Source organism: Telopea speciosissima, chromosome 9 (genome assembly GCF_018873765.1).
Source record: "Telopea speciosissima isolate NSW1024214 ecotype Mountain lineage chromosome 9, Tspe_v1, whole genome shotgun sequence".
Classification (NCBI taxonomy): domain Eukaryota; kingdom Viridiplantae; phylum Streptophyta; class Magnoliopsida; order Proteales; family Proteaceae; genus Telopea; species Telopea speciosissima.
Genome location: NC_057924.1, coordinates 55,107,810 through 55,121,009, shown reverse-complemented (window position 1 = coordinate 55,121,009; position 13,200 = coordinate 55,107,810). Strand labels below are relative to the sequence as shown.

Sequence of the window (13,200 nt, the reverse complement as noted above, 5' to 3'; positions counted from 1 at the left end):
TGTCATGAGTTTATACTATAATGCTGGCGATATTTTGAAAGCTTGAAGCTTTATTTGTTTTATGTGTGATTGTTCATGATTCTTCTGGACCCCAAGTGTCTTCTAAGGTCGCTTTTCCAATTCATTCCCCTCACCCCTTTATTAGTTTTGCTGTCATTTTTGAGCTGCTATGTCGATGCATGGGTTCTGATTCATATATTTTTTTTCTCACTTCGAACCTTGCTTCATTCTTCTGTTAGTATATTTTGGACTACACATGGGTTTGGTTTGTTTCTGTTATGTCTGGTTGCCTTCTTGTGTTTATTCTTTATTTGTTATTATCTTTTTCTTTTGGGGAGTTACAATTAGATGTTGAGGGACCTGTTGGGTTAACTTTGAATTGGTTCTTTGTTTAGATTCATTGTGGTGAGATGGTTGGTTACCAGTGCTGGATGCTTTAGTTTTTAAGTAATTCTGATGCTGAATGTTTGTTGGGACATTCTTAACTTATTCAACATGCTGATTGGCCTTTCTTATTGTCAAACTCAATTTCTATATCGGGCTGATTATGTCTCTTTTAATTTTGTACTTCTTCATTCTCCCTTGGTTCTAAATATCAAAATCGGTAATATATCGTATATCGGTTAATGCCCTGCCCTGTTTCTTGAAAGTCTGATCAGATTTAGCATCTGACGTGTCGCACCTTGTGAACTGACTGAGAAATTAGTCTTTAGTTTGTGAAAGTGGTTTGTGTATGAGTGCAATTGCGATCTTGTGAAATTGTGATACTTTGGAAGGAACATTGGCACAAACCTGTAATTTTGATATCAGGAAGCAAATCCAAACAATTAGAACTAGTAAACCAAAATGGAGTTTTTGTAACTTATACATACAACATTATGGAAAACCCACCCTCTACAAGGAGATTGAGAGTGAGAACTGCATAGAAGGAAGACCTCAGGGAAGCTGACATTTGCTAGATGTTGTTTTCAGTCTTAATTCTCTTTCTTGACTGAAAATGTTTAAGGAAGTTCTATAATGTTATTCTTGCTAGTTCGTCTATGCTATGCTGTTCATGTAATGGATAACATACTGGTCAGTTTGGTAACAGTTACTTAAAATATAAATTTTGTGAAAAAGAGTATGTCTTAAGTACCATTTGGCTAGATTGAGTACTCATGATGTTGGTGACTTGGTGCTTGTGAAAGATTGACAGATTATGTCCATGGGACAGCAGTGATTTCTGTTGAGGAGCCTAATAGTAAAAAGCATAAGTCTAGTACTATGGAGACTAGGATTGGTTCCACTTCTACACCTCTGACTCATCATCAGAGGTAATTCACAATAGAAGAAGTGGTGCCTAAGATGGATGTTAAACATTGTACCGTGAGGGGGAGTCTTAGCTGTACTGTAAGGAGGAATGTTTGATGTTGAGAGTTATTGTCTTGCTTTAAGTCATCGAGTCAGTGTTAGTTACTTTAAGTTGTCTCTGTCTTCATTTGTAATTAGACTCTTAGTAGGTTTCCTTAATATAATATATGGGTCGGCATTCTTTATGAGGGAGCATGGCCCCTGTGCATGGGGAACCAATGAGAGCATGCATGTTGGCATCATGGGGCGTGGGGCAGTCATTTCACCTCCCTTTGTGTCTGTGCTTGGGCGGTACACTCCCCACAGAGATCGTTTCTCCATAATAAATATTGTGGGGCTACACCATGATAGGCATAATTCTGAATTCTATCGTGGTTTAGGATCTGCTCCTCTTTTCCCTATCATTCTCTCTCTTGGTTCTCTTCTTCTTCTCTATAGATTCTGGTTGGTTATATCTATTTTGTTATACAATGGACAAGCCAACTTGAGAGAAATACCTCCTTGAGTTATTTATCAAGTAACAACATTCCTTTCCATGTCAATTTATGTAGGACTGATATTGTTTCTTTATGGTCTTCAATTGCTTCATCTATCCAGTTTTAAAATCTCTAACCTGAATCTGATAGATCAGTTTCTCAACCTGACTCATCTCAACTCTGCAAATGGATTTCAACTTCCTCACCACTTAAATTCCAACCCAGCTAGCCAAACTCACTTCCCTCAGGGTCCTTGATCTCACAAATTCTTCCCTCCAAAGTTCAATCCCTTACTTTCCTCATTTGCAAGAACTTTATTTGGATCAGAATCATGATCTTATGGTTGATCTAAACGCAAGTATTTGCAGAACCTTGGCTCCAACAACAATAACAACTCAACATTATCCCAACTAAATGGGGTTGGCTACATGGATCCTTGCCCTCCAATCAGCTCTATTTGAAGTCATATTCGATACAAAAGGTCTAAACTATGCATGTCTTTACTCATCACTTCTCGTAGAGTCATTTTATGTCTCCCTCTTGTTCTTTTAGTTCCTTCAATCTAAATCAAATCACTCCTCCATATTTGAGTATCCAAAGGCTTCCATTAAACACTGCCTTCCGACCTCAAATGACTTTCTCATAGCTTATCATGTATCGGAGCTACTCCCAAATCAGCTTTAATATGATCATTCCTTAGTGTATTCTTCCTAGTTTTTCCACTCATCCATCTCAACATCCTTACCTCTGCTACTGAGTTTATCTATATGGTGCTTCTTAACTGCCCAATATTCCACACCATACATCATAGCTGGTCGTATGATTGTCCTATAAAATTTTCCTTTTATGTTTTAAAGGAATACGTCGATCACACAACACTTTGGATGCATCTCTCCACTTCATCCATCCTATTTTAATTCTGTGAAACATCATCCTCTATATCGCCTTCTTTATTTATGATTGAGCCCAAATGCCTAAAATAATCACTTTGCGGAATCTCCCTCTCATCAATTTTCAACACCATATACTCCTTCATTCTACGTATCTTAAAACCTTTTGATTATAAGGTTGATCTCCATAACTCCAGCTTGGCATTAATCCAACTTGTAGAACCTTGGCTCCATCTCCTAAAAATCTCAATTTCCTCTTCCACTGTTATTGGATCAGTTCCGACTTACATTTTTAATGCTATTTTGTTGGTTCATTTATCAGCATCAAGTTGTTCCATTCAAGGGCCTTTTCTCCCACTCCTTGGAACCTTTAAAATTTACAGTATTCAGACCTCCCTTGAATTACATAACAAGACTGCTTTCCTCTTCAGTATGCCTGGATTTAGTGAAGAACAAGTTGGAAGGATCCATTCCAGCACCAGTATGTGACATTTTGAGTCTCCAATACTTCCACTTGGGAAGCTATGTGATCATTGGAAGGTCCATGATGCATTCCTCAACTTCCCAAACTCCGAATCTTTTATATCAGCTAAAAACTCCTTGGAAGCAACTATCCCTTAAACTTGATTTCTTTGTTGCAAAACTCAAGACCAGTTTCTATATCAGCTACATCTCCATGGTTTTAAAATGTAAACTTTTGGGGATCTACAGTTGAAAGAAAGACTTTGTTGTGTGAAATAATGGCAACAGAACGGAATTAGTATTTAGTAGTGAATCTCATGAGAGCACCACTAGTTATGCTCTCTGTGTTGTGTGCTCTGTACACAGAGACGTCAACCATGAGTTTTCGTGGCTAACAATGACAATACAGGAATGCCTTTCAGAAACTTAACTTATAGTTAGGAAAAGAAGAAAGAATTTCATAGATAGAATTATCAAACTGAACCAACCCACCCATGTATCTCCTAGTAGTTTCTCTAATGAAGTTCTAGATTGGTAGAAGACCAACTAGAAACCAATAACCAGGATCTGTTCTTGAATGGGTAATTCTGCTAGGTCAATTATGTGAAAATTGTATAATTAGGGTTAGGGTTTGATGGGGCCTAAGGTTAGATGTTAGGGACTTAGGGTTAAGTTAGGAGAGTGTGGGTTATATGGGAGAGAAGAGATGCTGAAAGTTATAGTTAAATCAGATGACTAAATCTGAAGTTATTGAGGAATCCTAGTAGAAATAGGATTGAGGGGTAAAAGGGTAATTTCATACAATCGGCTGGGTGTATGGTAATGAAATTTGGATCGAGTCTCTCTTAGGGTTTGAGGAGGATTCGATCAAAATTTCCGCAGGTTCTAATGGTTAGATTTGGGTGGGTAGAATTCTCGCCAAAATCACCTTGCATGTGACCTCCTAGAAGGGAAGAAGAATAATTGCAGAATTTCAATTTCAGACTTCTTGTTTGAAAATATCTTGAACCTTGCAGAGAATTTCCAGCAACTGAATATGTTTCGTCAAGAGATTAGTTAGGGAAGAACTGGAGCTTGAATGGAACTTGAATGGAGATCAATGGAATGGGGTTGAGGAAGGGAATGGCTATCTCAGCCTGGGCATCTCACCCGACCTATCGAAGGATTTTCACAAAGGCTAAAGTCAATATTTCATTAATCAAATTCGTGTCCAATGCTGGCATCCCTTACAAACTTATATAGAAGACTCAAAAATAGACTTAGACACTAAAAATGAAAGGCCTAACCCTATCTTTAACTAATAAGGTAACCTAAATTGACTAGGAAAGGGAAATAATAAAGAAACAGACTCAAAATAGGACTCTAACTAAACTAATGAACTAAATTCTGTTTTGCTACTTTCTACCCATATTTTAGGCTCAATAAATTAGACAATTACGAAGTAAACCCACGGGATAAAAGTTCCAATACAAATTTTAGGCTCAATAAATTAGCCAATTACCCAACCCAAAGCTTATTTCCACTAAAATAAGCCCTAATAAGCTTATCTACATCAATCCCTCTAGCCTTGTGGTAATTAGGCTTTATATTGGTTCTATTGTAATACATGCATGTACCAGTTGGGATATTCCCTGAAAGTAGTAATAGAATAAGGCTCATTTATGTTTTTGAGCCTATTGTGCATAGTTGTCAAGGCTTCTAGGCGTGTCCAAGCCCCCTCCAACGCCTTGGGTTGCCTAGAATCCATGATAACTATGCTAAGGTGAGGATTAGACCTGCAAGCTATGATGGCAATGTTTCTTAGTTCATTGGAAGGGTTTCTTGACCTTGAATATATACGCCATGTTGTAAAATCCATACTGCCAGACTTATCTTGTTTTGTAACATCTAATATGGATAGATATCAGACCGAAATGGAGTCAATATTTGCAGCATTATGTCTGTTATGTAATTCTCCAATTCTGGGTGTCATAATTGGAGTGCGCAAATAGTGCATCCAAATGCATTTCTTCAATTATGAGAATTGGAGTCAGAATTTCAATTCTTAGAAGTGGCCAGAATTGGCCGATTAGAGAAATAGAATTTAAACGAAACAGAATTGTAATTCTGAGAATTAGAATTCAAACCAAATGTGGCCACAATCATTGGCATAGTTGTCAAGATGTCGCCTAGGGAGCTTTGGGATGCCTAAGGTCACTAGGTGTCACCTATCAAGTTTTTTTATTTATTTTTATAACTTAATTAATTTTTTATGCTTTTTTTTTAATCTTTTTATTGGTTAGTGTATATAGTTTTGGTACACTGCAAATGTACTCAATCAAATCATACATTTGTATTAAAAAATGATACCCTTTTTACCATTTTGATTGGATTGTATACCTCATTCTATACATTGCATATACACTTAACCATCGCATACAGCATACATTTGTATTAAAAAAAAAGAGCAAATTACATGCAAACCCCCGTGTTTGAACCAATTATATAACACCCTCCAGTGTTTCAGCATTTACATGGACCTCCCATTGATTATTGTGGGGCTTACAAGTAAGCCCTGTCCATTAAGTTGAAACCGTTAGTTGAAGCTAAGCATTCATAAATGACTATATTACCCTTCAGTGATGTACATTGTCCCTTTGACCCTTATGTTACATAACCCAAACCCATCTTCTCAACCATCGTTCCAACCTTTTCTTCCTCCATCTATCACCTCTTTCTTCTCCGGTTTTATGCGAACTTCCACTGTCCTCTCTGGTGATCTGCGAGGGAGGAGCTCCACTCTCAACTCCGACGATATTTGAGAGAAGAAAGGGAAGACGGTAGAAAACTCCACTCTCCAGTCCGGCTCTGCTTCTGCTCTAACATCTCCAATCCGGTGAAATGTGAGCTGCAAAACCGATGTTCACCAAAATTTATCTTGGTTGTGATTTGTGAATGCCTCTGTTTTCCCTTTCGAAGCACTCTGTTATTTTACTGCTGGCTTCATTCCGGTTTCTTCTTCCTTAATTTTCTTAGTTAGAAGTTTCCAGTTTGCTTGAGAGTGACAATCAGGAACCTTCGAAGGGGCATTGGTAGTTTCCCAATTTTATGTTATTTCTTGTTCTTTATTTGGTAGTTATTACCTGTCTGAGGTGTGTCCCCCTCCCCCACCCACTCCTAGTTTAGCAGTTAGAAGGCTGTGAGCGACTGCGTCGTTCTTCTTTAGGAGTTTTTTACTGTTGCTGTAATCTTGGAAACTGTTCTCCAATTTTTTTCTACTCTCTTTTCGTAATACTCTTCCCAACAGGATGGAGGGTCTGTCTCTAAGAAGGATTCTGGTGGCAGGAATCCTGAGAAGTTGGAAAAAAATAAAACCCAATAAAGAGAAGGCTATAAATCCAAAGAATGGGCAAAATAAGTCGGTTGCATAAATTTGTAGGCAGGGCCAGCCTCAAGCGGCCTTTTTGAAACCAGTGAAAGCAAATGCCAAGCTCATTGGGAAGGGTAGAGAGATTCAAGTCAAAAACAGAGGGCTCTATGGAAGCTCAGATTGCCCATCTAAATTTCTTATTTTGTGCTTGAATGCCATTCAAAATGCATTGCCGCATGATGGTACCTTGAATGGAAATAAAGACACACACCTTTGTTGGTTAACACGTGGGGATTTGAGTTCTGGAAATGTAGTTCTGATGGATTAGATATTCTGGAGACGACTGGAGCTTGTTCTACCACAGATCAGATCCTGTGGATGACCTTCACCGCAGCTGATACTATTGCGGGAAAGGAGAAAGAAGGTCTATCTGTCGCTAGACCTTTTCTCTTATTTCTTGTTCCATAGCAAGAAAAAGACATTAAGGTTTGCAGTTTTTTCTTTGTTAATTTTGCCCTCTGGGCAAGGGGACGTGTGCCGGAAAGTATAGTCTTTTTCACCTTTGCCGGAGATGGTGTGTAGCAAATCCCTAAACCTAACCTGGCACCCTATTTGAAAATCGATTTGGGGATTTTAAGTTTGGATGAGAGGATGTAGTAAGAGTAAAAGTGGTATTAAAATTTTATCATTTTAGTTTATGATATAATAAGGGTAAATATGTCTTTTACATTTCAAAACTAACAACTCACTAACACTGTCAGCCTTCATGGGTACGGACGTAATTGTTGAAACAACGGGGGATGTTCTGTAATTGGTTTAAACACGAGGGGGGGGGGGGGTTGCATGTAATTTGCTCAAAAAAAAAAAGACAACAGAAGAAAAAGGTTCGAAGATGAAGAGAACTCGAAGGAGCTCGCTGCCGCAGCCGACGCTGACGCTGACATAGATGCCACTTCCACTGCTGCTGTTCGCCGCGAACAGGTAAGTTCTTCACTTCTTCACTTCTTCAGGTATGTTTTCTAATCTATTTTTTGTTCTACTTCTTCTGTCCTCTTCTCCTCTTCCTCCTGCTTCTGGCTTCATTTTTCTTTGCTCTAAAAAAAAAAAAACTCTCTTTCTGCCCTAAACGGCCTGCTCTCTGAAACCGTTTTTCTGCCCTGATTTTGTTTCCTTTTATCTTCTGGATTCTTCTTCTTCTTCTTCTTTTTTTTTGTTTTGTCATTTATCTTCTTCTCCTCTACCTTCTCTTGTGGCTGGCTTCAGCTAGTGGTGGCCGGTGGCTTTGGCTGCTGCTGTAGTTCTGTGATTCAACTTAAACTGCATCTATTAGTATAAGTAATGCAATGCGTCTGTCAGTATTAGTTATGTAATTCTGTGATTATATGACTATGTAATTCTGTGATTATGTGAGGGTGTAATTCTGTGATTATATGTGTGTAATTCTGTGATTATGTGATTTTGGAATTCTGTGATTATGCTATTTTGTAATTCGTTGTGTAATGCAATTGTGCAATATAAGTATATAACACTGAACATCAGCACCTAGGTTTAAGCCCCATGGGTTTGATCTGCTGTTTAGGACGATGTGCTTCAGTCACGGGGTCCCAGGTTCTAGTCCCCACGAATGAAGTGTTACAACTAACATGGGATGAGGGGAGTCTTCGTGTAACCTGGGTTTTCCTTGGGCTGGAAACCATAAACCCAGGCAGGTTCAAGGGTTTACTTGTTAGCAAAAAAAAGAAAAAAAGAAAAAAAAAAACACATTACTTGGTTGCCTAAGTGCTTAGGTGCCCCTCCACCACCTTGGGTCGCCTTGACAACTATGGTAATTGGGTTATGTTACTCATCAAATTCTTGTTGTTGCTGTAGGATGGCTTATTGATTGTGTTTGTCTCTATGCAGGTGAAGCGAAAGCCTAAGAGGAGAAATGAAAACAAATGAAGTAGTTAAAGCCAATAATCAGAAGCCATTCTGATTATGACCTCAAAGAGCAAGAATTTTATAAATTATGGTATTAAAATCATTTCCCTTTTTTGGAGTTGTTGCCTGCCCTTTCGTTCAAAACTCTTTTATAGACTTCAAGGAAAAAATTTATCCACATATAGGTGCTCTTACGATATGAGCTTGAACTAGGTTCATCTCATCGATGGATGAAATTGGGTTATTTTCTCTAGGAAATGCTAAATGACTCCGAGCTTTAGTTGCAATGCTGCTGGCAAGAACGAGCTCCAAAAGATTCATTTGCAGTGGATTTTTATTGAGGTTAGTTAATCTCTTTCTGATTTTTTTAATGGATAAGTTGTTGTAAGATGGATAGAATCCTGAAATCTTATCTTGGGATTTCACTTCCTATTTATGTTTTTTGGGTACTTAATTTTAGATTTAATATGATTCTGATTTTATTTTTGTATAGCTTGAGAATGTGTTGGTGCTTGATTAATGGAAGCCATAAAATGTTAGTTGCCTCCTTGTGGTCATGCTGTCATTATTATCCATTTAGTGTGACTCAATCCTATAACCTGTTTTTTTTCTCTTGAGATGGTAAATGGTGGGATGGGTAAAGTAAGAGAAGTCTCTGAACCTAAGGTGTATCCTATGGCCTGCTCACATCCCTATTTTTTATTATTCTTTCTCTTTTAAAAAATGAATAAAAAATGTTCATATGCTTTGGCATAGAAAATGCCTTAGGTTCTGAGAACCCTTTCCCAATAAGGAAATAACTATTGGATTTTATTGGATTGAAGTATATTGAGTAATTTTCTTTGCTAATTCTTTCCCTTTTTTGTTTTTTTTTGGGTTTATAGATACATTTGCTAGTGCGATGACCATACATATGCTGTACTATTTATGATTTATTTTCAATTTGTGTTTATCAGAAAGCCTGGGATAGATGGTGAATGTAAATAATATACTAATACTTTTAAAATGAAATATTTAAGTAATTCATGGATTGGAGGTTTTAAAATGAAATATTTATGGAATCATGGATTGGAGGTTTTAGTTACATGAACATGAGAGGATTTATTGTAATTAAATTAAGAATGATGTTGAAAGAAATTGTTCTGGTTTTCATTTATTACTAAAGCCCATTTTCCCAATGGTCATTGTGAAAGAAATTGTTCCAGTTTTCATTAGTGAGAAAGCTGTACCAGCCATCCATGGCAGTATTGTTTACTATCAGCAAACTAAGGTTGAGAACCTGTTAGCTTGTTGTTTTACTCTTTGAAATAATTCTCTTTAATATTTCAACATACTGCATCTTGGAATGGCCTTTAAACATAATAAATGGAATACTAACAAAGCAGCCATTATGCGTGTCTGCGTACCACCTTTTCCTCTTATCTATGGCAAAAGCTTTTTAAGTAATCTCCGGTATTTGAAGTCAGCCCCGGGAAAAGGAATTCTTTTATCTCCTCATGACCATCTTCGTGTTGAAGCATGTACTGATGCTTATTGGGCTGGATCCTCTGATAGAAAGTCCATCTCCGGCTATTGTTCGTTTGTTGGAGGAAACCTTGTCATATGGTGTAGTAAAAAGCAGAACGTAGTGGTAAAGTCTAGTGCTGAAGCAGAATTTTGTGCTATGGCACAGGGTATTTGTGAATTGTTATGGCCCAAAGGCTTATTGCAAGATCTTGGTGTTCCTGCCCGTCTTCCCATGATGTTGTATTGTGACAACAAGGCTGCCATTAGCATTGCTCACAATCCAATCCAGCATGATCGTACCAAGCATGTGAAGGCTGATAGGCACTTTATCAAAGAAAAATTTGAAGAAGGATTGATCTGTGTTCCTTTTGTGAAGTCAGCTGACTAATTGGCTGATGTGTTCACTAAGGGATTAAGTGGAAAAGTTTTTCATCATATTCTAATCAAGTTGGGCATGTTTGATATTTATGCTCCAACTTGAGGGGAAGTGTTAAAACAGTGTATTATCGTATAATTGTCCTTTTTATGTTCTTCTTCCCTTAGCCGATTCTTATTAGGAATTCCTAATTAGAATCGGCAAAGGTTGCTTTCCTATTCTAGTTTGAATCAATGTAACACTTTTGAATATAAATAAAAGGCTTGGTAATCCATATTGATCACTCAACCATTCAGTTCTACAGGACTTCTAACAAAGACCAATCTTCCTATCTCACAATTCCTTCTCCTTAGTTAGTAAGTAGTAATCCCCTTTGCATCCCTTCTTTATTTACCTAACAGCCCCTTAGAAAATTCTGGTTATTATGAAATTGCCATTGCCCTTCTATTATTTGGATTTATGTTAATTGGGTGGGCCCATAATCGATCCGAGTAGGGTTTTCGGACCCTGGATCTGCATCAATATTACATATACCACACGCCTAAGGTTCCTAGGCAACAACGCCCATCGCCTAGGAGGGCACCTTGTAACATGGGATTACCTAATCGCCTTGACAACCATGGTATGAATGAATAATGGCTTAACAAACACTGTTTTGGTTGTCGATCCTCAATCCCATGATGAAGACCTCATTCAAAGTTTGCTTTACAACTAGCTTTTTTTAAGTGTTGTTTGTACAACTAATTAAGGACCCTTATGGTATTAATTGGTATCTATGGCAGCATGGCTTTGTTGTTTAACATTTTATTTACATGAAATATCCTGTTCAAAAGCTGTTTGCTAAGGGAGCATTTTCTTCCTCCCCCGCATAGCAAGCAACCTGTTTCTCTTTCATGTAGTAGTTAAATCTCACAAGTTATTCCTCTTTCTTGTGTTTTTGCACAAATTCTTTGTCTTTATTGTTGAAGAACGTGTATCTAAGGATTGATTCTGTGAAACTACATTATTCTCTTATATTTTCTTTCTCTTTCCTTCTATCGATAACTAATTTGCTTTTCATGACCAGGGAAGCCATTGTTTGTTGCTTGGTTTTCATTGGCCAACCATGCCTTGGCTACAGTTTTTCTCTTGCCATGAATCCTAGCAACAGAAGAAACTACTGCCAAAATTGCTTTGCACAACCAAGAATCAAAAGGTTTGTTATGCATAGCCAAAATTTCCACCATCGCTCAGGGAGTCATTTCCGTCATTTTTATCATTCAACCAAAGTTGCAAGTGGGGGAACCTATTCGGTTCTTCAATCTAGTTGCCTACAGCACTGGTTTAAAAATTGGCAGGAACTAAGAAAGCATAAACTGACCGCAAGCACTTTTGGCGGAGCTGTTGGGTTCTGGCCACGCCGAAGAGTCCAGCTCTGGCTAGAAAAGCTTGGGGCAATTGAGCCTTTCACTGGCAACCTTGCTACCTGTTGGAACAATATAAAGGAAGAGGAAGCACTTGAAAGGTATAAGCTGATAACAGGAAACAGTGTCTCTTTTCCTGAATTTCAGATCTATGGTACGAAGAGTCGTGAAGATGAATGGCTTGCAGCTTCACCTGATGGGGTGGTTGACCAGATTGTTTATGGTTTACCTTCCCGTGGGGTGCTGGAGATCAAGTGCCCATTTTTTGGTGGTGACATGCAGAAGGCTTTCCCGTGGAAACGAATCCCTCTTTATTGCATTCCACAAGCTCAGGGATTAATGGAGATATTGGACCGGGACTGGATGGATTTCTATGTCTGGACTCCTAATGGAAGCAGTTTATTCAGATTAAACAGAGATGTAGAGTACTGGAACCTTCTGAAGGTGGCTCTATCTGATTTTTGGTGGGAGCATGTCCAACCTGCAAGGGAGCTCTGCAGCAAGTCTCAGATCGCAGATCCTCTTACTCAGTTGAGATCACTCAAGCCAACACCAAGGCATGAACTGTGTGCCGCCATTGTTTATGCTAGCAAATACCTCGTTGATGATTCCAAGTTATTAATGCGAGAAATTCATGGAAAACTTATAAACTGAGGTATCATTAAATTTTCTTGAGATGAAACATAATTGAGTTGTGAAATCCAGAAATAAAAGGATGCTCACACCACTTTCCAAATGTTTGGCAAAGTGGAATTTATTTCATTGGGACTATCAAGCAACTACCTAGCGGAGAAGAGAGATGGCAAGTTGGATTGGGAATGGACGGTGGGTTGTTGAGAATAGGACAAATGGCTTTCACCTTGTTAATTGAATGTGGAATTGGCTTCTCTATGTCAGCTACTGAAGGGTAAAAAATCTGATCTATATGAATGGTGCATAAGGGGCAATGTTTCCAATTTTTTAAAATGGATAAGAAGATAGTTTAGTTGATCTTTATTTAAGAATTCAAAGTTGCATCAGCACTCATTTGGTGGGGGGGGATCCTTGATGGCAAATGAGTGTCAGGAGAAGAAGGAATGGCAAATGGTTTTCACCATGTTAATTTGATGTGGAATTAACTTTTTGTTTCAAGTTACTAGCTAGGGGATAAATATTTATACCAATTGGATGTAATGGGCACTGTTTCCTATTTTTGCAAAGTGATAGGAAGATAATATATTTGCTCTCTCTAGTAGTGTTCGAAGTTGCACCAGCAGTCATTTTGATGGGGAGATCCTTGATGGGGAACGAATATCGGGAGTGTGATTATGACAGAAGTTGGAAATTATGGCTGTAAGTTACCCTTTGTTGAGTAATGTTTATCAAAACTTATTTCTCTGCAGAAGTATGTTAAGCTAGGTCTTGAATTGCATTGTACAATTTTCCTGATACCATATAATTATGTACATGCGATTGGGTGGGCTTAGGA

The 13,200-nt window shown here is 38.1% G+C and overlaps 1 protein-coding gene and 1 long non-coding RNA gene across 3 annotated transcripts in view; one reads left to right on the top strand and one right to left on the bottom strand.

Moving 5' to 3' along the window:
* Positions 1-6,897, bottom strand: part of LOC122639640 — a 22,697-nt gene extending 15,800 nt beyond the window's left edge. Inside the window, exon 1 of the long non-coding RNA XR_006329549.1 lies at positions 6,887-6,897. This is a non-coding gene — a long non-coding RNA (uncharacterized LOC122639640). The remainder of the gene's footprint in view (positions 1-6,886) is intronic.
* The window catches only part of LOC122639638, a 13,650-nt gene extending 450 nt beyond the window's left edge, over positions 1-13,200 (top strand). Inside the window, exons 2-4 of one of the 2 annotated variants that reach the window (XM_043832507.1) lie at positions 8,702-8,789; positions 11,396-12,387; positions 12,479-13,200. In XM_043832507.1, the coding sequence (XP_043688442.1) occupies positions 8,734-8,789; positions 11,396-12,386 (1,047 nt within the window). In that variant the 5' untranslated portion in view covers positions 8,702-8,733 and the 3' untranslated portion in view covers position 12,387; positions 12,479-13,200. Of the gene's footprint in view, positions 1-8,701; positions 8,790-9,671; positions 9,718-11,395 lie in introns of those variants that run through there. The other variant, XM_043832508.1, reaches the window with a different exon arrangement.